The 25,702-nt window shown below is 38.4% G+C and overlaps 1 protein-coding gene across 1 annotated transcript in view; it reads left to right on the top strand.

The window, feature by feature from the left end:
* HDAC9 (histone deacetylase 9) overlaps window positions 1-25,702 on the top strand; it is a 488,764-nt gene that overhangs the window by 372,703 nt on the left and 90,359 nt on the right. Inside the window, exons 18-22 of the mRNA XM_050892726.1 lie at window positions 5,458-5,565; window positions 18,180-18,235; window positions 18,478-18,565; window positions 22,914-23,033; window positions 23,353-23,450. Coding sequence (XP_050748683.1) covers window positions 5,458-5,565; window positions 18,180-18,235; window positions 18,478-18,565; window positions 22,914-23,033; window positions 23,353-23,450 — 470 coding nt within the window. The remainder of the gene's footprint in view (window positions 1-5,457; window positions 5,566-18,179; window positions 18,236-18,477; window positions 18,566-22,913; window positions 23,034-23,352; window positions 23,451-25,702) is intronic.

The raw sequence follows: 25,702 nt of genomic DNA, 5'->3' as shown, positions 1-25,702 counted from the left end.
CCAGTGGTGAAAACATGTTTGCTCTGGCATAAGTGGAAGAGTGTGAGACTGAACACTTTTAAAGCTAAAGCACAGGAATTCATTCTGCAATACACAAGTTTTATTAAATTGCAGTATCACTGAGGAGGTCTGTACTCGCCTATATTATTTCTCACAGATTTCTTAATCAGTTTGTTTACTGCATATAGCTACACTGTTGTTAGCTGACTAGATTTTATTTACTTATCAGTTTTATAACCAGTTATATCAAAGGACAGCATTTTTTTTAATGTAGTAGTTTTTCCAGATTTGTGTTGAAATGTATCCATCTGAAATGCATACTGGATTACCTTCCATTTAAGAACAGCTGAGCCCAATCTCTGCTCTTTAAAGAAAGGGCAAAGAATCCTTTTAAACTACTGTAAAGAACTGCAACTTTTTAGCTTGTTGTGCAGGATATTGGACACATAGAATACAATCACGGCTATCAAAGGATCATCACAGGTCAAAATTTCCATGAACAGGTAGATGACAGATTGCATTTTTAAACTATTCTCAGAGAATGAGTATCTCTGGTAGGGACATGTGGTAACTCTAGGAGGACTGTTTTTGATTTTTATGATGGCAACAGTTGTGCAGAGAATCCAGAGCAGGATGAGCGATTCAGTATATTTTTAGCTCCTTTTAGGAGTGAAATCAGAATTCCACTGCAGAAGCTGGGTTTATGTTAAATCACAAATTGTGTGTATGTGTGTGCGTGAGAGAGAGAGAGAAAGAGAGAGGGGGCAAGCTCTAGGATGCTTTGTCAGAATCCACCCCAAAGCAGTAGCTTGGGCTCTCTTTTATATTGCCATATAGTTATCAGTGGATGTGTATTTAAGGCAACTTCAGAGTTTACAATAATTATTTAAGAAAGAGAAATAACTCACACAGATGAATATACCATGCAGGGTGAGAAAAATGGAAGGGTGTGTCAGACTGTGAGCAGCATCTCTGGTCAGCAGAACTGTGATCCAGTGACCATTAGGCAGATCCCAGGAGGTTTCTGGAGGAAGGAGGACTGAAACAGAGGATGAGGAGTGAAGAGGTTCTCTAGCAGGGGAAGGGACAGGTAAAACAAAAGTCAGTTATAAGGTAAAACAAAAGTCAGTTATAAATATCTTTCAAAAATACTTCAGAATTATTATTCATGCTACTTTTTTGCCTCTCTGAAGTAGGTTCCAGATAAATGTAAATAGCAGGATAAGTAACATTTCCAGTTTCAGCAACTGCGGTGATTTCAGAAAGGCCTTTAAGTAAACAATATCTCTCTCAGATGTATTTCCGTATCCTTCCTCTCCACCTTCACATACAAGTGCCACAACCTGAGCACGGCATAAGGAGTTGGTAACTTTCAAACTTTATAGTCAGTCTTCCTTAATATGAAATATTCCAGCCATGAGGGGTTAGAGTACACGCTTTCTATCTGCTGAAACATTTCTTAGGCTTCTTGTTTCTTAGCTTGTTTTCAGTACGCTTAAAGTCTTCATTGTGAAAGTCAAGTTATCACATAGATATTTGTCGCAGGAAGCATTCGTATCAAGTTCTTTTTGTAGTGCAAAGCAGGGAATTTCTGCACACAGGGCTTGAAACATTAGTTGTGTTCAGTCAGGAAAAGTTACCTACATTTCTTTTCACTTAAGTCATTCCCTTCCTCTTTAATGCCTCCACATCCACTTCAGGGACAGGTAGCTTAATTTCTATCATCTGTAGCTTTACAGAGTATTAGCTTTGCTACACATGCCAATGATTGAGCTATACTAGATGTGCTTGAAAAAGCCTACAACCTACAGTGCTCATTCAGGAAACTCGGAGTGAAGTAAATCCATATGTGTGTTAGAAAGTCAGCGTTCAGATAGGGCTTGTGTTTTCTGGCTCTTGGCGCTATCATGCACAATCCTTCTTTGAAGAGCTGCAGCAGTGATAGGATTTTTGATAACGAAATGTGTAGTATGCTCATAGTTTTACACTGACATTTTGATGCTTTAAAAAAAGGTTCTTTTTCATTTGGTTAGACATTCAGAACATTTTCGTACCCTGACAATTTTTTTAAATGAAGATAATATATAAAACTAAGCAGAAAGAAAAGGGCTAAGATTCTGTGTTAGAATCAAGCTACAAATGCTGTATTTTCTGTAAATTTTGTTTAACACTTTCTGAAAAAATTCTGAATCAAGACAGGGTTTTTACTGAATTCTTCAGCTGCTCCAGAGCACTTGCAGAACAAAAACAACCTCTTATAAAATTCCATCTGACTTTTTCATAGTCTGTGATTCAGAAAGCATCAGATTTGTCACAAATTCATGCATACTCAGCATCTAGATAGACTGTCAGATATATGTGATATATACATGAACTAGAACCAGAAACCACAGTGTCTAATCCTATTCCCTTTACTTGTATAAAATCCAACCTTTTCATCTCACAGGAATAAAGAAAAGCATATCTAGTACGATTTTACATAGCTGCATTTCATACGCAGCTTGACAACTGGGCCAGCTAGTAGCTGTAATTTTAATGGGTTTGCCATTTATATCACTGTATTTCAACAGCAATTTACAAAGTAAACATTGCATAACGCTAAAAGAAAATCTCTGTTTAAACATCTGAAACATTTAAAGCAATACATAGAACTAATAGAGATATAAAATGGAGTGAGATGGCATTTTCCAGTCATTACAGCTAAAGAATTGGCTGTGTGATGAAAGTTTTTCTAGGTTGTTCTTCATGAGATGTTCCTCAGAAATTCACTCTTAATTTTGCATGAATATGAAATAGAATTTGACATCTAAGTTTGTAATACTGTGCCTTTTCAGGGTAGTTATTCATATGTTTATGGTAGTTTTCTTGTATTATAATAACTGTGCACTAAGGTGTGCAGCTTCAGTTGGCTACCCCTGACTTTGAAAGTTTATCATTTATTACATGTACCATGCCCAAGAGATCAGCTAAAATATGCTGAATTTCCTGTGTACATTTAGGTGGTCATTTTTGAAAATTCCTCAGGAAACGCTGTTTTGCTTCCTGATTGCCCATTTTTACTTCCAGTCCAGGTAAAATTAGGTAGCAGTCATTCAAGTGGTCTGAGGGAAATTTTTCAGTGGAAGATATTTGGTCTTATTGTCCCAGTTCAGTCTCCTCACACTCAGTTGAAAGCAGAAAATGATAAATGCTGTATCCTGGCCAATACTCAGCATTCGGCGGTCAGAGAGACTGCCGTCTCATGTGTCAGAGCAGACAACTGTCTTGAAGGGTGGGTACTCCCAAGCTGTGGTTACAATTTTAACTTAATCGGCCTTCCTGGAAATGAATCATAGTCCCTTTGAGGATGCAGGCTCCTGCTCGTGCCCTGGTGTACCGAGCAGCTGCCATTGAATCATTTTCATCAGCCACTCCTTCATGTTTACCTTAATTTGCTAGCCATAAAAATGCTAAGAAAGTACTCCCTCCCAGCCCTCTTGCTGATACTTCTTTAATTAAAGTACTGCACAGTATTTTTCAGACTTTATTATGGTTTGATTAAATTGATTTAACCGATGACCTCTACTTATTTATCTCCTTATTTGTTTTAAAAATGAAAATTGATTCACAGTTGCTTTAAAGCAACAGAGAGACAACCTGAAGGTCTGCCTAATGTTAAATATGTCATTATTTTTTTTACTATTTGGTTGCTTTCTTATTTCTTGTTGTAATTTTCTTAGTTACCTATAGATTTTTGTGTGTCTTTGGGAAAGCTACTTAATTTCTTTTAATCTCAAGCTACCAATTTCTTTTAATCTCAAGCTACCAATCTGCAAAACAAATATAATAAATCATCCCGTATCAAGCTGATGATGCTTAATTGTGTTTGCACAACATTTTGAGTTTCTCAGATGAAAACAGTGTGCTGTTATTACTGTTATTCTAAACTTTGCAAGCAAAATCCAGTCTTCTTATTTAGGTCTACTGTGAATACGAACTATTTTCATTAGTTCTGCTGCATGCACACAAAACTGACCGAAACGATAGAAAACTCAGGTCCAGTATACTGAAAAATAAGATCACTTTAGTAGCTTGAAATATAATATTATTGTAACAGTAATGACGAAGACATTTGACAGGTGTAGAGAAGATCAAGCTTCTTTCTGTTTCAAATGACTAATCAGAGAAATTCCTCAGAACCTCCAGAGTCGAGTAGCAGTTGCATCCATTTTCAATTACTTGATTTCTTTCTTTCTCTCTTTCTTTTTTTCTTTCCTTTTTTTTTTTTTTTTTGTGTAGAAGAAATTAGGAACAGAAGCTTCTGGTTCAAACTGAAAACATGTCTCAGTGTGCTTGGAAGTTATCCAAATAGCATCTGCCACAGTATTTTGTCTATCCCTAAATGTTTTTCTTTTCATGATAAATTTGTACGGTATGATACAATTAAATGCACTTCCCATGGAGCATCGAGGAAGTCTGGCTGTCTCTTTGGATGACTTTTTCAGACTATTTCACACCATCATGTCTGCTTGGCATAATATCATAAAAGGGATATACAACATTTCACCTATATTTTTTGGTATGTTTCTGCAAATAAATAGTTACTAAAAATAGTAAAATCTTAGCATATCAGTTGAAGCTGTAAAGCAGTGCTGCTTAGCCATCTTTATATTTCCTTTATAATATTTTATCTTTATAATATTGTGTCCTTCTATTTTATACAATATTCATGTAATGTTTTATGTGTCACACTTGCTCATTTAGAAGGCGCAAAAGATCATTTTCTCTGCTTTAAACAACGACATTCATCTGTCACAAAGTGGGACCTAAAGCCTTTCAGCCAAAAGTTATTAGTTTGTCAAAACTGGAGATACAGCAAAGGTCACACTTTATTTTATTTAATTTTATTTTCTGTCTGTGGCAATAGTGACTACTGAAATGAATCCAAACAATTAATCGTTCTGATTTCGGTCACTTAAAGACGACTCCTGCCTGGGTAGGAAAGACGAGTGCTTACTGCTCTTCTTTTTTTAAAAAAAGGGGCAATGACCTCAGCCACTGGTGAGTTTTGGCTGCTGGAGCCAGCGGTGGCTGTCCCCGACGGACGCTTTGTCCCAGCGCTGGCAGGTCCCCGTCCCCCCGCTAGCGTGAGGACCTGGCGCACGGCGGCTGGCGGCTGGCGAGCAGGCCCGGCCCGGCCGATGTAACACTGTTTGTAATGAGAAATCTAAACAGGGAATGGCAGCGAGGCATGACAGGAATGTGTTTCCATTGGAGAAGCCCGTGCAGAGAAAAAGCATAAGCAAAGCCATGTCCAGAAGGCCTTTCAGCTGGCCAGGACGGAAGACTGATGTTATTGTACACGGGCTGTCACGCTGCCAGCCCTCCCTCACGGGTTTGTTTTCTCTCATGCTCTCCCTCTCCCTCTCCCTCTCCCTCTCTCCCCTGCCTTCCTCCCGGGGCTGGCTGTTTGCTCAGGTGGACAGTGACACCGTTTGGAACGAGCTGCACTCGGCCGGGGCGGCACGCATGGCGGTGGGCTGTGTCATCGAGCTGGCGGCCCGCGTGGCCTCCCGGGAGCTGAAGGTGAGGTCCGGGCCGCGCCGTGGGTGGGAGAGCCGGGGCGGTGGAGGGGGGGGGCTGAAGGGAGGCGTTGTTCAACGGCTCTGCTCCGGGGAGGGTGTCGGGAGGAGGGCTGGGAGGACGGCCATGAAGGTGTGGCAGCCCAGACGGCTCTTCCAGGCCTCACCGGGGGCGGTCTTGCCGTCGATATGCTGAAGCAGTGGTGGGTACTTACAGCGCAGGGTTGCTACAGCCCGAGGTGAAGTTACTCATAGCGTGCACATCTCTGGCGAGTGGCTGTGGCACTGCCTTTTGAAGTGAATTTTTTAATTTTTTTTTTTTTTAATATGGTTGTTTAGTCACGTGCGTAACCTCAGGATACCACCCAGAGAGAGGGGAGGCAAACAGTGGACGTGCAGGCGAGGGGGAAGAGGGAGGCGGCTGGTGAGGAGAGCGATGACCCAGGAGGTGCCTTTCCACCAGGCTGACTGCCCCGCGTTCTTGTCCCTGGCCCCCTGCCTTTCCTATCTCTGTGCTGTGCGATTTGCAAGGCATGATGTACAAAACCCAAATTATCCCCAGTCTAAACAATTTATAAAAGCTCCAGACCTGACAGACTTTGACATTTTATTTGGTATTTTAACAGCCCTATTTAAAGGTACACCATATGCAGCCAGAGTGCAGGCTTGCCCCAATAAACATTGTTGGAGCTAACATGTCTCCTTAATGAAACTGTTTATTCACTTTCCAGTCCAAATACTAATGGATTCGGTCCTATTTCCAAAATCAAGATAGAAATAAATATTTTAGAATTAGCATTGTATGACGATTTTTAAAATTCCAAATTTTATTTGAACTTGAGAATTTTATTCCTGTATATCTGTCTTATTTCAGTCAAAATACATTAGCTACATATTTGGGGAGGGGTGCATATGTTTATGTGTATATATACATAGATATAGAATATATAGGTACACGAATGACAGCATGCTCAGTGAATCATACTATAACTCTGACCCAATCGAATGCCATTACTAAACTTTCATATTCAGACACCGAAATCATTAGCCAGGTACTACACAAAATGCACAGATTTTGAAATCTCAAATCAAGGACAGGGCGCATCATATGGGATCCTGTTGTGCATCCTTTCTGATGGGTACTTCATCACCATTAAGCTTTTTGGGCACAGTAGGATTCAATACACCACTCACTTTTTGCATTATTCCCACCCAACAGGATTAATGAAAGTGAAGAAGGATTTTTTAGTTAGTTTTTACCTTTGGTGACTGTAGGACATATCTTAGTCTCGAAGGCAATATAAAAGAAAGTTTTGATAAGAATAATGAGATATGTCCTGTGTGCAGTTGACGCAAGCAGGGTCCACTGCAGAATCTTTACCGCTTACCTCTGTACATTTGTGGTGTCTTTCCACAGTGTGAACGCCTTTGGTTGTTTGTGTGTGTGTGATGGACAGCTGAAAAGAATCAAACATCAGACACTGTGAGACCTTGGTTGCTACTGGTGTTGCAACAGTCTGTAAACAAATATTTTAAGTTTAGTACTAGTTTGAAGTTTACTGTAAAATTATTGTTGATCCTAAATAAAATCTTTGTCTACAGTGCAGAGAATTGAAGCAGTCTCATGCAACCTGCAGTTGAGACATAGGAAAAGTAATTGTTCAATAGACGTGCCAAGTAGTTGGTTTATACCAAATCATCATGAAAATAGGAATGGAAAGGATTTGCTGTGAAAGAGAATTGGGAATACTTATGCCGTTCCTGATAGGTGTTTATCTAACCTGCTCCTATACTTCCAGCATGAAGCCCAATGACTTACATGCCACCATGCCAACTGTATGAACTAACAATCTGCATGTGGTATTTATAATTTAAGGTTATGGAAAGGTTATTAAGGCCTGACTGACATAAGAAAAGCATGCTAGCAGAAGTTCCGGAAGTGCACCGATCCTGTCATTAGCTATTTTGGCAGAGTCCTCCTATATTTGCTTTGTCACTGCATCCATACAAACCTGAGTTTTGCTGGCAAGTTGCTCCCAATACCCTCATATGGTAAACGACATTAGGGGATTTTTGCAGTGTGTTCTGGGGTTTTCTACATGGTGTTCAGGATGAGATTGTAGGTAGCTGTAAGATTTTAGCTCCACAGATCTGTATGTTCCAATCTGCCTTTATGACTTTACATGTTGTTTTTCCATCTTGCTACCATTTTTCCTCTAGAAACATATGTGTTGCATCGATCACATGTTTCTAGTACAGGGAAAATGCCAATTCTGTAGTGTACTTGTGAAGATCTGAGGGGAAGTAAGTGAAGCTGACCATTTCCATGTGCATTCATTGAGCAAATATGCATGTGAAGCAACCATTTGGGGCCTGTACTGTGAGCACTGAGTGGGAGGATTAAGCTCTGATGAGAACCTGGAATGATCTGCCACAGCTTCAGAATCTTTGGAAGACAAAAAAGCGCCTTTCAAGAATTGTATGTAACCTATAACAGCTCTGCAACATGTAAACAGCAAGATGAGAGCAGTAGAGAAACATGCTTCAGTTTTTCCCTGGAAGTTTACCACCATGGATTGCTATCAGATGGTGCACTGTCAGTTTGGTGTCGTCTTAAGAAAAAAAAGTAAATTATGAGACAGGACATACTGATTTGTTCTGAAATCCCACAGTTCTCTGAGAAGAGCTGCATGTCCTGAAGTTCACAGTGGCAGACTTATAATACACAGCAAGGACTTCCCACAGGGCAGTGCTCCAGGTTGCAGCAGAGGAGGCAATGGATTATCTACCCACTGCAGTGGAGAATCACAGATGCCTTTTTCTGAAACAGCCATGGCGACATTAGGATAACCTCAGAGTAAAACTATCTAGCATAGACAAAGTCTGAGACAAGAAGCCTCAGGAATGAGAGACTGAAGTCATTCATTTAACAAGTGTTTTTCTGACACGAGAATTATCAAATTTGTCGGTGTAGTTGGGTATGAGCAGCACAAATATTTGTTACAGCTTGATGAATCAGTACATATGTCTTAAAAAAGGCTAACATGGTTTTCCTAAAATTAAAATAAATATAATAGTTTATTTTATGGACATGTATTCAATTAATTTAAAAACCAAATGATTTACAATACTGAAGATAAATGTCTTCACTGCCTAGCTAGAGTGTAGAAACTAACAAACATAAACTGCCCTGTATTGACTGGCATCTGACATTTAAAGTCCATTTCAGGAAGGACAGGACATTTCAATTTCTATGCTTATTCCATGGTCTTTACTGATATTGCTTGCTATTGCATAGAGTGATAGTAATAGGTTGGAACTGCTAAGGTAAGTAATAGGTATGTGCTGCTAAGAAAAGGGTTGAGACTACAAAATAAATTATGCAAGTCTGCATAACAATTGAGAGATTCACTACAGAGCTGGGCATGAGTCAAACTCATACGCAAGGCAAAAGGTTCTTTAGTTTATTCTAAATTTCCTGAGACTATCAGTCCCATTTCACACAGGTCTCGTCTGAGAACAGCAACATTTTGTTCATCTGATTTGGACAGTGTTCAAAAACTGACCAGGAGTTAAGAGTTCTCTTCACTGTAGTTCAAACCCCTTGTGAGACATCAGATTTCTTTGATCTCCTTGACTAATGGGGAAAGCATCAATATGACAATGCTAAGGATGTAAAACAATAGGGTTTACTGAAATTCTGCTGCTGCCATAATAGTAAATTACTGTGGTGGTGTTTTTTTTTAAATCAGGACAAATTGTCCCTTCTCTGGGGAGTCTTAATCTGGATGGTTTTTATTTGATTATATCAGACAATCAAAATTAAGGATTTGGGGGTTTATTTAATAAAATAATGAGCACTCATTGAGATCCATTTGATGATACACTTTTGAGATAATGTTTAATAGGGAATAAAAAATGACACCACTGAAATATATAGTATGATAAATGTGATGTTATACTGAGTTGAATGCTATGCTTTTCCTTTTTTCATGAATTTATTTACATGTATGATGAATGTCATTTTGGCAATAGTACAATAGGAGATGAGCCTAAATATTGCATGAAGGTCACTCTTTTTTGAGCTTTTTGTAATTTAGGAAACCTGCTGATGTACAATAAGGTATTTATGTTGTATGGAATTGGTGCCACAGCTCTCGTGTCTAGTTGTTTTTCAGTATCTGCCTTTGCTCCTTTCTCATTTCCCTAACAGATTTATGTAGATGGCTTTTAATAATCTGCTGGCTGACACAGATCCTTAGAAGAGTGGAGTATGTGGTACTGGGTGAATATAATTCCACTGCAGTCATTAGCTATATCCAATAAATAATTTTAACAGATAAGAGAAGTTTTATGATATATTCCGTGGGGCTTGGGGAAGAAATACAGGTAGTGCCCTGCATAAGATTTTTTGCATGCAGTATAGCTCATGAACTTGGAAATCATTGTCTCTAGCCTCTACATAATGACTGCACCTTCAGAAAGAGGGCTCTAAAAGATCTGCATCTGCAGAGAGAGCATTTCTTTCCTAGAAGTGTCCCCTAAGGTTCTCCTTCCTCTATTCCATTGCCACAGGAAAACAGAGATGTGCTAGAAGTATGTTGCAAAAGGCACACTCATAGTGTCCCAGTCACTGCTCTGCAATAACAAGGCAGATTTCAGGAGCGTGTGGTCTAATGGCTTCGTGGCACTGGGAGGTGCTGTCCTGCCCTAACTTCCCACTTATTTCCCAGCCCGGCCCGGCTGCTTCCCTTCCATCGACTCTGATGCTCAGCTCAGTTCACCTCCCCTCCCTGCCAGCATGCTACTCCACTCACAGGCAGCTAGGCACAAAGAGACTCTCCCCTTGCCTGCACTCGTCTATCCTGCGCAGCAGGCGCTTCCCTCCTGCTGCTGAAATGGACGAGTACAGAAGTTGTCCAAACCCCACATTAGACGAGTCTCAGAGGAAAATCAGGAGGTTTTCTGCATCTGTGGTCTCTCTTGAGTTTCAGATTTCATTTGTAACTCTTAGAGCTTGCAGAGAATCTCACCTTTAGAACTTAGCTTGCCAAATTATTGTTTTTTCTGAAAGAGTTTAGGTTGTTGATATTTCCAACTTGTTAACCAAATTATTCATGCTGATGCTGCCACCTTTTTTGTTGCCATATATTAGATGTTTACTAAATGATTAATATTACTTTTAAGAAGTTGGAATTCAGATAGTTGATTATGTTAGTATGATAATTTTGCAATAATTATACTTTGTTGAGTAACGTCCTTCAAAATATTATCTGTTCTTGTAATGGTTGTTTTATTGTGTGCTGTTTTGTGAACATTAAATGTGTCTTAACTTCTTTTCTGATAACAAATTGTACATTTCTCTGGCTGTCCCTTAATATCTTACAATTGACTGGCAGGAAAAAAAAAATATACCAGTGAAAAGTATAATTTAAAAAGAGTATACCTAATAAGAACATCTTTTTGCAATGGGAGATGACTTTCCATCATCATGGGCAACTCAGTGCCAGAGCAGACCATGGAACTACTGAAAATCCAAAGGAACATTTCTGAAATGGTTTTCTTCAGCCTCAGATGACCCTATTCAGTACCATTGTAAGCTGGAATTAATTATTTTAAGTACAGTACCCATAATAAGGATTACTGTCTAGTTTACTTTGCATATCCTTTAAATATGTCAACGTTGGTGATCGCAGCACTCTTTTCTGTGATAGAAACACATAAGCACCATATATTTTTAATTTGACAAATTTGAAACAGAAGAGACCTACACAATAAAATATCAAGAGCTGGTAGGATTTGTATGGTTATTGCCTATTTTTAAAAAAGTTTGCATGAATTAAGAAGCAATTTTGCAAAAGAACACTCAAGAAAAAAGGCACATAAGTTAAAAGTGTGGTCTGAGACTGTCTTGAGCATCCATTTCAGCTGAATCGAGTGAAGCACAAGCCCTTTCTCTGCCTTATCATATGTACGTGTGTGCACACACACACGTGTAAAGTTGCCCTGTTGGTAGTTAGGGGTCATTTAACAGAATGAAAGCAATTGAAACAAGTTTCCTCTGAACCAGAATCTGATACGTTCCTGGGATGGTTCTTTCTGATATGTCAGGTTGAATCAATACCAAAATAAGCCTCCTGTGTTTGGTCATTTCTACTCTGGTGTCTTTGTATAATCCGTGGATAACTTAAATTGAACTTGAAAGTCTCATTATAAATGAGCTTGGTTATTACTGTTCTCAGGCCTTTGTCACACAGGGCTGTGGAGGAATCATCATACAGTAAATTGTACTAATTAGTGAAAAAGCAGAATTAGCGTAATCAATACCCTCCCCCCCAGGCTCTTAGTTTTCTAGTCTTAAAAGTATTCTGTATAAAAATCACTCAGCCGTCTTTCACAGCTCTACTGCTATGTTTTCTTAGAAGAAAAACTAAAATGAAGTATCTTTCGAAAGACATAATAAACAAAAAGAGCTGAAAACAAATGTCTCCCTAGTCCCACAGCGTCCTCCCTCCAGTAAAGCTTCAGGCCAGCAAATTTCCATGCCTGCCTGAACAACACAAAACCCGACACAGCTCCTCTGGTTGCCTACAAAAATCTCCTTTCGTGGGAAGTGCGCTGTGCTCAGGTGCCTCCTGGGCAGTACACTTCCTGCAGGCTCTGCCCTACCCTTGTTTCTACCTCCCTGTCTCACCCTCTGCCCTATAACATTCTCCCTCTGCCTTAAAAAAATTTCTGAGCAATGTGTGGCAGCCAAAAAAGAGGCATTTTTTTTCCACGCCCAGGTTTAACAACGCGTAGTGTGTAAGAAACAGTAACACATGAATGCTTATTTTATTAGTGTTAAAGATATGATTGATAAAAGCCATCAATCAAGGTTACCAATGAAGTCTTTTAGATAGTAGTTTGTATTCTTTGCTTTTACAAAGTTACAAAATTACAAATTTCATATGGAACCCTCTCTTAGATACTTTATCCCAGCAATTATGGTTATATTTATAGCTGAATGACTGTTATTACTTCATATAGTAGTACAACTTTAATTATATGTGTGGTACATAGCTTATCTCCATGACCATTCTGTTCTTAAAACTCTTTGTCTGCTTCCTTTCCCAATATAGTTAACACTAGTTGCGGCTAAACAGGCCATCATGGTTGTATGTAAGTTAGCCTACAAGCTCCAACTTTTCACGTGTATTTTCTGGTGCTATCCTCTTAGACCTTCAGGAAAGCAGACAGGGAACTCTTTGTTTCCATCACAGAGTTAAATGTTTCATGTCCATTTCTGTGTTCTTGGCCTCTACTAGCCTCCTCTGCAAGACAAAATGGCATTCCCTTACGTCCATTACTGTGTTCTTGGCAAATCTATGTGCTGCTAATACTGCTCTGTTAAATCATGGGTTCTTGTTCACTGCATTCGTAGACCCCCAGGGCCAGATACTGGCTCCTGCTCTGGCAGTATGAATAGCTTGTAAAATTGTCCTAAGCAGGCACCTGAGGATTGCCTCAGCCTTACACCACTCACTCTTATGCTTACCCTCCCTGCTGGATGGCATAGCTTGGGATCGTGTTACAGCATAAGTGACACTGGTAAGAATATGGTTATCTTCTTCAGGGTACCAGTTGCAAGAGGATTGTTGTAGGCAACTGAGCCTTAAGGCAGCCCTGATGTTTGCTATTATAGGAGTTAACTAAGCCAGAGCTAGCAGGGTTAAAGATGGCACTAAGGCCACTTCAGGGGTTACGCCCTGTCAGATACACTGTAAGGAGCATCTTTTAAATTTAAAGAAATCGGTTTTTATATAACTTTATGAGGATATAAAGTTGTATATATATAAAACATAAGGAATATCAATTGTGACAGAAGGAATGGATACATTTCTGTATAATAACTAAAGAAGTTTCTACAAAGAAATGAAATATTAGCTTCAGTGATTTACTTCTCATTCTGAAGCCTGTGCACATTGAAGCAAAAATAAAACCTTTCCATTAAAAACAAGTGAATATCCAAGAATGCCATGTTCAAGCACTGCTAACTGTAAGAGCTAAAGGCTAGATAGGTTAAGGGATTTAGACATATAGAAAATAGAAACTTTACCACCTGACTTTAGGAGGATGTTGAGCTTCAAGTGTGGAATCCAGACCGTGAGTTAGGTACCTGGTCTCCACATGAAATACACGGAGGTTCCTGAGAAAGCTGTCAACAATGTGTACAATTAGCTAGTGCACAGGACAAGGTTCTGCTGAGAAATTTGCTCATCGTTAGGGATTACACCCATTTGCCTGAAAGCCTTTTTTCAAAGATTATTGACTTCTGAATAGAATCATAGAATCACAGAACAGTTGAGGTTGGAAGTGACCTCAGAAGGTCATCGGGTCCACCCCCCCTGCTCAAGCAGGGTGACCTAGAACTAGTTGCCCAGGACTATGTCCAGATGGTTTTTGTATATCTCCAGGGATGGAGACTCCACAACCTGTTCTATTGCTCGGTCACCCTCACATTCAGAGAGCATTTTCATATGTTCAGATGGAGCCTCCACTGTTTCAGTTTGTGCCCATTGCCTCTTGAATAGTTGGGATAGATGGCATTGCTCTTTCATACAGGGGTTCTCAGCTTAAAATACAAGAAGAGCTTCAATTTCTTATCTTTTCAGCTGGAAGGAATCAATTTTTAAACTTCATACAAAACTGTCTTATCTTAAATTTGAGATTCATTGGTGGTGTTTTGTCCTCTATTGAAGGACTGCTACTCTGCAGGAAAAAATTAAAGATTCATAAGTCTGAATAAGAGCTGAGGAAGAGCATGACTCTAGACCTATTGTTAGAAAACTCACTTAGACTGAAAAGATGTGTCTCATATCTGCTTTACTGAACACATAACTTAAATACACAAACAAGTATGGGAACAATATTTACAAAGTCATCCCGTGTTCAAGAAGGTGTTGAACCTGAGTCTTCTACCGCTTCAATAAGTGCTCATGGAGTGCCTGCTGGGGTTCATTGCTATTTCTTGCATGGCACTAGCTTTTCTTGGAGTCAACAAAAAGCCAGATGATTTTACTAGAGTAGTACCAGACTGAAGCTAGTATGCACTGCTTCTCAGCCAGGCTTCTCAGCATACCTGGAGTGCCAGACTGGCTGGGTCGCTTTTGGTCCACTTGGAATCTAGGCAGAGCAAGCTCCTCACTGTCAAGCGAAGGGAAGAATGATTCACACCTTGGCACAGTTACCACATAGGGAAAAATTGCCTACATCTAGTTTTACCTCCTTGTAGAATAGAAACACCAGTGGAACTCTGCTGTAGATGGTAAGTCCCAGGCCCTGGAGTAACCACCCATGTTATGGTATTGTCTTGAGTGCTTGTCTTGGAAAGGTTCGGGGAGAGGCATAGTAGATGTCCAAGCATGATGTAGCCCAGTGCTCTAACCCAGCACACTACAGAAAGGAATCAACTGTACCACCAAAGACAAGAAGGTCACTGTAAGATGTACACCTCTGTTCTTTGGAAATCAAGCATCCAACTACCTTTTTAGAGTCATGAAAGAAGAGAATACTTAGCTTACTGTGGAAAAAGACTAACATTTTTTCTTAGTTTTCATTAAAGATCCAACTAAGTGGGTCTATCTGCAATGGATCTTCTTTGTAAACTGAGTTTGGGCAGACTTCTCTTGTTTGTTGTTCAAATATGCACAGATTTTAGAATATCTCTATTCAGGCTTTACTCTTTACGCTTAAATTTAACTAAAGGTGATCATATAATAGCACAGACATGAATCCTTTTTCTAATGTTCATGTCTGTCAGTCAGTTTAATGTTCTGTCTACATATAAAGGTGTCTGTATCCTAGTATAAATAAGGCTCTGTACAAAAATGCTTTGAATTTATGTGTGTTGGCTTCATTTTCAACATATTGCTCTGTGTTAGTCTTTCTATCTTTAAAGCAGATTTTTGCCCTTCTGTCTACTGTTCTGAGCTCACTGTCTGGTATTTAAATATTGCCTAAATAAATGAATTCATGTTCCGTTGTGCTAATGTACACTGTGTTCATACAAAATTTGAAAGTAGGAGAAATGAAGTGTTTTATCAATTGCAAAAAAGTTGCTGTTAATACTGTATGGTAACTAGTTTTCAGTGTTTGGTAAAATTTGATTATGTTACATGCTTTATTATCAGTATAACATATGCACTGTATTTTAAGAAAAGAAAATTTCCATGTGAACACTGAACTTCTTGTAATGTAAAAACACATAAAAAATGGTCACAACACAGATGTGAATGTCCTGCATGCTCATGGAGAGCTGTAGTAGTTAACTTAAGCTCTGATAGCAGAAACTAGCTAGCTATAACAAAACAGGGCTTCCAAACAGTCTTGTCAAAGTAAAGGAACAGAAAAGAGAAGCCTATACTGTAATTGTCATGTTGTCAAAACCAGCAGTGTTGATTTTTTCTGTCTGTATATTGCCCCATGAAATCCTTCCAGAGATAATCATCTTAATTATATTTGATCTTTTGGGAATGCTGATAAAGTTAGATGATAATGAGCTATGAGCTGAGCAGGGGCAGCTGTAAGACTTGCACGGACTTTTTCCAAATTCTTAGAAATATCGAGAGAACAAAATACAGGTAGCATGATGCTCTCTCTCTAGTAATACCCTTTTCTCTGAGTCTTTTTTCACTTCATTATCTGTACATTCCTCAGCATACACATACTTTGTTTTTTCATAAATGCTACAAAAGAATTCTTCACAGAATTCTTCTCTAAGTCATATTTTGTGTGAACAGGAAATGTTAAAAAACCCTCAGAAGGATAAGGAATAGGATTTTAGCTAAGACTGTAAAGCTGGTTTGGTTCTGAAGATTAGTGCAGTCCATAAAGCCTTTTTTTTTGATGGTGTGTTTGATCTAGGCAATTTATATTCCACTTCCAGGAATGCCTGCCTAAATGTGAACGTATATATTGGTTCTGTCTTTTGGCTTTTTGTTTGTTTGTTGTTGTTTTTTTTTTAAATGTGGACATTTAATGCAAAATAAGGCATGATGTCAAATCCCCCAGATTCTTTAAATGGTGGCCAGAAGAACCACTCTTACAGATGTACTCCATTTGCATTATAGTTTAAGTTTGCTGTAGTCTGATAGAACTTTGGCCACGCTCCACAAAACTTTGCAGCTCGCTGCTTGGATTACATTTATTAGCAAATTATATGAGATAGTCTGGTAGTACTTGTTTATAAATTAATGCCAGTGAAACAACATAGGTAGACAATTGCACAGGTACACACAAATAGATATTCATAGGATCGTAAATAAACAGATTTCACAGGCACCAATGTAACTCTATTAACTGCCATGTTGTTCCTCCTTATTTACACCTGTGTGAGTGAAAGTTTAGTGATTATCATGTTTGTTTCAGATGAGTAAAGGCTGAAACATTGACATTTAACTATCTTAAGTATACCAAACTGGACTACTTTAATACTGATTATTAAAATATAGAAATATTCCATCCTTTTTCTTCCTGTCCCCTCCTCTCTGAAAATACAATGCTTGGTTGGTCTTGCAGCCATACATATACACATGGTATTTGTATGAGGCTGCTTGAAAATACAAGTTTGGCTGATATACTCATGCACAGATTATAATTTCTTATTTTTATGTATGTGTTAATTGTCATTAATTTGATGTCAAATATATAGCTGAATAGAAGAGACTAGCTGTCTTGAGTAGTTGAAATAAAGAGTAAATTTGATGAAGTAATGGTGTTACTCCTGAGTCTGACTGTTGTAACAGAAATTTGATATGATACACACCCTTATGGGACACTCTTTCTTGAATACATAATCCGACTTTCTGAACAGAGCTACCTTGCCAGTACTTCTACGTTTTCCCTTTACCTTACCCACACTGGAAGGAGGGAAATTCCATTTTTCTTTTATCTTCAGTGACTCTAGAGGCAAAAAATTCCTTGATCATCACTGATCCTAGTGCTGTACTTTATGACATCTATATACAATTCCAGAAAGTGTGTTAGAAATTTACTTTAGGGAATCTGTTAAACTTGCGAGTGTGGCAGGTTCCCAAGTTTAATTTATGGTTTGCAGAAATATGGGACGTTCATTGTCGTCCTTTTTCTACTGTTAGGAATTACATGTGTGTGTGTGTGTCTGAATTTATCATTTAGTCCATACAGAAGGCAGGGTCAACATTGACTAATCATGTAAAATATACACCTCAAGCTACTTTTATTTTGAAGCATCTCAAGCTGGAGCAATGTAAGATTACATGAACTTAGATCAAGAATGGATCAGTGGTCTCTGCTTCCTTTTAAATGTGAATTCTAGACAGCAGAATTGATAACAACAGCTTTCTCATCCTGCCTTTTTCCTCTGCTTTAGATCATGTGGTGTGTGTATGTATGTATGTGCATGTGTGTATTTATATAAGTTTATATACCACTGTTCTCAAATATATTATTTCTGGCAGTACTATGAAAGGGTGATTGGACAGAAAAAGTGCTCAAGAGCCGCTAATAGATTTCAATCCAGTCTGCCTGCTGCTCTGTTTTGCACTGAGTCAAGTATTTTTTTAAGCTGATAATTGAAAACCTATCTTGTTCTTACAGAATGGCTTTGCTGTTGTAAGGCCCCCAGGCCATCATGCTGAAGAATCAACAGCCATGTAAGTACCAGGGAATATTGCCCATCTTGGAGCACTAAGGTTACTGGCAATCACCTGTGTTGTGCATGTCTCTGAAGAACTGTAATTGTTAGCAGATGACTGAAAAGGGTTTCTAGGTACTCCCAGAAGCAGATTTATGGCCTCAGAGATCATATAGCATTTTTAAAAATGCTCTGAACATTATTTATAGCTGTTTTCCTGACTGATTTGCTTTCTTATTTCTGTTCTTCTCTATTCCACAGGGGGTTCTGCTTTTTTAATTCGGTTGCAATTACTGCCAAATACTTGAGAGACAAGCTAAATATAGGCAAGATATTGATTGTAGATCTGGTATGTATTCTTGGCAAGCATTGTACTTTCAGTGCATCTAGATAAAAGATAATGAATTTGTATTTATATGTCAGACTTTCCTGCTTTTAATACCTACATGTAATAAAGGTGTGCATTTCCTCTGATTTTGGGAACTCATTAAAGCCAGGATGGCAGTACTGAAGCCATAAACATCTATGTTTCACTTTAATGGTGTTAACTGCAATTTAATGAGAAGAAGGCACAGATCAGGGCAACTTTTATGGTCCTTAAATGAATTGATACTTCCACCGTTAAAATAACCCTACAGAACCCAAGTTTACTTTTCCCTACAGAATACAAACTTTAAATAGTCAGATGTGCTTTAAAGAATGTTGTTGCTTTGGTAACCAAATTGGCCACTTCCCCCAGCTAGCAATGATTTGACTTCTTGTGTAACTTCGATATTATTAAACAAATCAACAGGTCATTCCCTCTAAGAAGTTTTCAAGTCATGTATGCCAGCTTTTGATGGTTCCCTGAAGGAAAGCTACGTGATTAAAAATCCACTTCATTGGATTAGTCTTGTATTTTAATAGAAGGCATTCTTACACAATACTTAATATGTTTAACAAATGGATTATTTAAATGCAGATGACATTTGGCATGTTGTCTATATTATTTTCATGAATAATGAATTGGAGCTCTGCCTTGCACTTAAAGGATCAGGCCAATGCACAGCCCAAGGAAAGTTGAATGCTGATTTATGAGCACCATTTTTGTTTTCCTACAGTTCATGAGGAGGTGTAATAGGGTGTCTGACAAAGCATAGACAGGAAATGAACCCTGGCATCAAAACCTAACCTGTTACATCTGCACTTAATTAATTTTTGCAGGTGATAAAAGATTTAAAGACAAAATATGTTAAAGGGTTTTTGAAGTGCAGGGCTTAATAGTCTAAATCTTGTTCATATCTGCACTCATAATTAAATCTTATTGTGAAGTCATGGCCTTACCATCTAGCACTTTTGTTCAGTTAAACATGCGTACTGGCTGTTGAAGAGAAGCAGAGAAAGGGGGAGTGTGGGAGAAGGAATGGCAAGTGAAAAATGAGTGGTAGAATAAGTATATGAGTAGGTTAAATATTCTTAGAATGTTTTTCAAATATTTCTCAGAGTGTTCTACTATCACTTAGAAACATAATTATAAACTGCAAGAAACCAGTATTTTTGAAAAATTCACTTCCACTGTATGTTGTATCTGTTTGCTGGCTTGAATCTTACAGTTCATCAAATTTTACTGCTGTAAATGCTGGCCAAAAGTGATCTCTCTGTTTATTCTTTTTTTTTAATAAGAAAAGCCTATTCAAAGTTTGCATTTTGTGAATGTTTTGAAGTCTTTTTGACTGTAAGTGTTACATTCGCCTTGTCGGGAAAAGAAATCACTTCCATTTGACCTACTTAGCCAATAAGCACTTAGGAATTCCGCTTCAATTTTTCAAGGCAAGGCTAAATGTGTAAATCATTACCTGTGCAAATGATTACCTGTGAAGCTGCCTGTCCTTACCCAGGAAAGTAGATAGGGAATGCTCAGCCTCTCTCTGACTCTATCCCATTGGCCAGAGTAACTCAGCTGGTGAAAAGGGAGAAATATATGGCTGACACAGATTACTTCATTCCTGGAGCAGCTGCAGTCCAGTCCCTAGTCTACTCCATGGTCAGTGCAATGATGTGCAAAAATTCATACGGAAAATTTCTTATGTATGCAAACTATGGACAAATCACAATCCAAACTGAAACAATGAACAAGTTAATAGTGATGTCTTTATGACCACCAACAGAGAGTTTTGGGCATCTGAAGGAAAGAATGGAATTACAGATGTTAGACTTGAAATTAACCTTTAAGACTGTATTTTGATAGTGACTAACACAGCAGGACCCCATGCAGGTTGGCAGCTATACATGTTACTACAATGTAAATATTAAAAAGTAATATTCAATCCCACACATTAAACTGTACTCTAGTTACAAATTAAGTGTAGTCTTCATAGCTGCTACATGTGTTCATATATAAATTCTTAACTTTTTAATTTTTAATCTTTCCTTCATTTATTTCTACACAAAAATAAAAGACCTCTTTGTCAGCTTTTCCTTCCTCGTTCCATCATTTGAATAAATCTCCATTTTTGCCTGAATACATTTGATCTACCAAGGGCAGAATATGAACACATTTCCCACATGGTAACATCCGCAGTCTTAAACAACACATTCCTTTGTCTAACCAGAGAAGTTACTGCTCTTCAAAATAGAGTAACCCGTGGCGGAATTAAAGTTTAGACAAGAAAGCTAGTTTTGAGATTTGAATAATAAAAAAAAAAAAAGAGCTCTATGCCCACTTAATATTTTTTCTTCTCATTTGAAAACTGTTACATCAAGAATATATCTAAAGCCCCAAATATGCATGGAAAAGAAAGACTAATTAAAATCACAAAATGAAGTCGTATTATGTTTTTAGTCATAGCCTCTGCAGATCTATCTATATGACCCACATATAGCTTCTCAGGTTGCTGTTGCAATCCTTGTTCCAAGATCATCCATACATGTATGTACGTTAGCATGATCTGGGTCTGTTTTGGAGTAAACCAATTAATTCTGTCTCAGTTGAAGACTGAAAGGGATTCTGGGGTTAGTCTGCATGCCAGATTTTGCTTCATTTGCCAGTCAGAGCCCTCTGACACTATGCTGGCTGCCTTCAAATCTCCAACACCCTCACACCAGTGCGTGCTCCCTTGCACCTCCAACATGTGTTACATTTAACCTTGGCATTAAGTCACAGTTGGGCTGTAACTTCATCCTCATGTTGTTTCAAGTACTTTCAACTGAGAAAAGAAAAGTAACCATTATAATATTACCCCACAGAGGTCCCAGAGGAGGTCCAAGTCAAGTACAATGCAGTACAAGTAAGACTCAATCAATGTAGAGAGTCCTGAACAAAGTGGGTGAAAGTCATGGGCTACATCAGCTGGCAAAGAGTGCAAGCAATGGGCAGTGCTTGCTGTGCCATTGGCAACGTACACCTAACTTGAACCTTCCTGGAGTCTAGGCATCCTGAGGAAAATGTGACCATTGTTTCTTTGATACTAGATTTGGTTCAGACCTCATAGCATTTGTAAAATAAATACAGTCTGGGTGATAGTGTTGCCATTCAGAGTACTTTGTCTGTCCTCCTTCTGAATTCTCTCTTTAAATCAAATTTCAAAGGGATGGATTAAAGAAGGAGAATCAATAATACCTATAATTCTTCAGCTTCTTACAAATGCCAGTGGAGAAACTTACAAAAAAGACTCAGTTTTCTTTTACTGAAAGGCAAGTGGATTTTCCATTTTCACTTGTAAAATTTCTTGTGTGTCTAACCACGTAGTACAATAGTAGAACTATGAAAACAAAACTAAAAAAGAGGAAAAGTCCACATCATCAGCCTTTGTTAGATAGATACACTGTCAGCATTTCTTTTTCAGTATTTTATTTAGTGACAGAATTTCTTTTCACTGGCGTTATATAATGTTTGAAATATGGAGACTGGCCAAGGTTACTCCTTGATTGTGGAAAGCACCATCCTATCTGCCAGATGATTTAATAGCTAATGAGATCATATTCCTATGTCTTCAACTGTTGCCGTCATGATTTTGCAAAAATGAAGTATGAAGTCCTTTCCGCATCTGGCATCTCTTTTGATGTGGATCTAACTGCTGAGGGACTGCTAACTGAACTGAATGTTTCAAGAAAGCCAATTTACTCAGCTGGTCGCAGAGCCTTTGACCTCAATAGTGGAACTTGGCAAATCAATGAATACACTTATGTTTAGTGTTCTGTCAAGAATTGTGAAAAAGCTCTGTAAACCATAGATCCTTCTGCAAAATACTAGTTTGTAGTTTAAACATTAGTCTTTCTTCAGAGGCCAATGAGGCTAGTTAATTAAGCCTGAGGGGTTATGAACTGTTGGCAGTTAATAAGTCATAAAATTCCTCCATAAAACAGGATGCTAGATTCCATCACTGAGGCAAGGAGTACAAAGAGCCGGTGTATAAATATCTAATTGTACAAAAGGACTGGGATTTCTCAATGACTGCTCATCTGGAGTCTCCAGGGCACGCTCGCTATGGTTTCCTGATTTTTAGAAGCCAGTTTAAAAAATGAGTGCATTAAAGAGTAATTTGCCTGAAAGTTCAGGAAGTATGGGGTGGTGAAGGGAGGGGGAAAGGCAAAGACAAAAGGAGGGCAAGGGAGAGGGAGAGAAACAGAAAGCGGGGGGGGTAAAAGAAAGCAGAACTGAGCTCTCTACACTGAGTTGGACATTATTACATTTGTCATCTGTTTTCTTTCTCCTTTAGGATGTTCACCATGGCAACGGTACACAGCAGGCTTTTTATGCTGACCCCAGCATCCTGTATGTTTCCCTCCATCGCTATGATGAAGGCAACTTCTTCCCCGGCAGTGGAGCCCCAAATGAGGTTAGGTTTATTTCTTTAGAGCCCCATTTTTATTTGTATCTTTCAGGTAATTGCGTTGCATGATTACCCCTAATTTTCTTGTCCTTCTCTGGTTCTTTAAATTACACCAGATTACCAAATTGTCCACTGGGAGCAGGGGACCAGTGGAGAACAAGTGCATAACCCAGAGCAGTCCTTGTCAAACAAGGCTGGGCTGATCTGACATGTTGTTTGATGTTTGTTTCTAAAGCACACTTGAGAATTTTTTCTTTTTTTTTCCCCTCTCCCTCTCTCTTTTCCTCCTCTTCACTCCTTTTGGCATTTTATTCCTATTTTTCAGGTTGGAAGTGGCCCTGGTGAAGGGTATAACATAAATATTGCTTGGACAGGTGGCTTGGATCCTCCTATGGGCGATGTTGAGTATCTCACAGCATTCAGGTTGGTACCTTTTTCTTTTAAAGTTATGAAAACTGGTTGTAAAACATAAGCACGTGAATAAGAGCTAACGTAATCTTGAAGGACAGGAGGATGACCCATGGTGAAACTAACTTAATCCTGGTGTCCCAGTATACAAAAGCTTAGTAAATAATCAAAAAGGATAATTTAATTGTTGTGATCATCCCCTCAGAATCAACAACAACAAAAAAAGTCTAATGATTTAACTGGTCACTCATTTTATCATTATTATATCATGCCAGTAAAATTACTTTGAGCTTGCTCACTTCTCTACCTACAAAATTTGAATGCAAGCATTTATACCAGGCAGAAGAAAAATACTGTTCACGTTCACGTTGATTGCAGTTACATACAAGTAGAGCAGATAGAAAGCAATATGAAGTACAGTCCGAATCCAGCGTTCCTCATTCACTTAAAAGTCTCATCATGATGCACACAGATTTGACCAACTGGCTTTTTCTATGAATTTCAGTAAAGTGTTATTTACTTAAAAGTAAATAATTGTGAAATGTCTCAGTGAGAATGATAGGAAATATTGCATGCTATATTTCTCTTTGCTTTCAATAGCTCATTCTAAATGAAATTTTATTCTTTCATAGATGATGCGTCATAATCTTTAGTCTTATTTTCATGGGACCAGAGGAAATAAAACCAGTTTAAAACACACTCCTTTAGACTTTCAGTAGTCCTGTCTTACATGCACCATTTCCTTTCATTGTAAAGCAGTCCAGTGGAAGGGTTTAGTGGGCACTCACCTCTCAAGACTGGGCAGATGCTACGTGTTTGAAAAGAGGTTTCATTTAGTGGAAACTGATATGCAAGAAAGGCAATGAGACAACTAACATGTATCTCCAATCACTTTCAACACTTTTAGTTTGAAGTAGTGCATTTACCTTATATAGCTTTTGACTGTATTCTATTGAAAATACATCACAAAAAGTATAAAACTCATTTTTGTTTTTTTTTTCCTGAAGTACTCTCATGCAGTCCATGAAATAATATGCAGAGGAGCTGAGAAACAACACACCTGAATTCAAAGTCTAAGCCCTAGACACAGAAATAGCCTTACATATTCACAATACCACGCTGTTACTGTGAAAAAGGTTTTAATTTTATTTACAACATTTGCTTGTATTTAAAAAGAGTCTAAACAAATAGTCAGTGGCAGGCTCCAAATTTTCTACACCTCAGTATTGCCTCAAGCTCTTTCCAAGATCTGTCTTATTCTTTGATAAGATTTTACGGAAGTTAGGGGACTGGATGGTTCAAATCACTGGTATTAGTGTCTGATATTAATATATCTGGTATGATCACCCCTAAATTCTTGGTTTGGATCCAACCTGTCCCAATAATGATATAGGTAATGTGGCCATATAATGCTGCAGAGAATGGTGGTCCCAGCTTATTGAACAGAAGACTGACATAACTGAGATTGCAACCGTAATTGGTACCCCTGCTATCCTGACAACAAATACCTGGGTTTAATGATACCTTTTCAAATATGTACTTTGCAGTTCTAGTTTAAGGCACACTAGCAAATAGTTTGGAGCAGCTAATATTGCTGCTGTACCTATTACTCTGCTTCAGAGTTAGAGGGAGTTAGGCACAGGAATCTCTGTGCCTAAGCAAAGCAGCACTCTTCAAGAAAATAAAATTCATGTAAGCTGCTACACACTGACTAATCATTTGCAGACACACCACTAAATAATTATGTATTTTTTTTAATGCAGATAAATTCAAAGTAAAGTTTGGGATCTCCCTTAAAAAAATTGCTAATGGTGCAAAATTTAATGCTGCTATTTTAAATGCATCCGTTTAACCTTGCGATTAATGTTGTAATTAATGTAAAGGTTATACATTGTGTTAAATAGGTTATTGCTTTTTTTTTTTTAAGAAATACAATGCTGTTGACTGATTACAATAGATACTGCTGTTTTTCTTTTCTCCCAAAAGAGTAGGAACGACAGGAAATGTTTCGCTACACCCTAAGCCCCTTTTTGCCTGGGCACAGTCTTTGTGCCCTCTGTAGGGCGTATTGATATGGATCTGGTATGACTGGTATGACAGTTTTAAGTGGGATCAATGAAGCAAACAGCATGGAACTTTGAAGAGTGAATAAAAAAATCTGTAAATTACGTAGGATAGACCAGGTAGCTATTTTCTATGGATCTGGTCTGAATGGCAGGTAAATTTACAACTCCTGGTAAAGACATACTTAATCTGTGGACCAGAAT

Source organism: Gymnogyps californianus, chromosome 2 (assembly GCF_018139145.2).
Source record: "Gymnogyps californianus isolate 813 chromosome 2, ASM1813914v2, whole genome shotgun sequence".
NCBI classification, from domain to species: Eukaryota; Metazoa; Chordata; class Aves; order Accipitriformes; family Cathartidae; genus Gymnogyps; species Gymnogyps californianus.
This window is presented reverse-complemented; position numbering and strand designations above follow the sequence as displayed.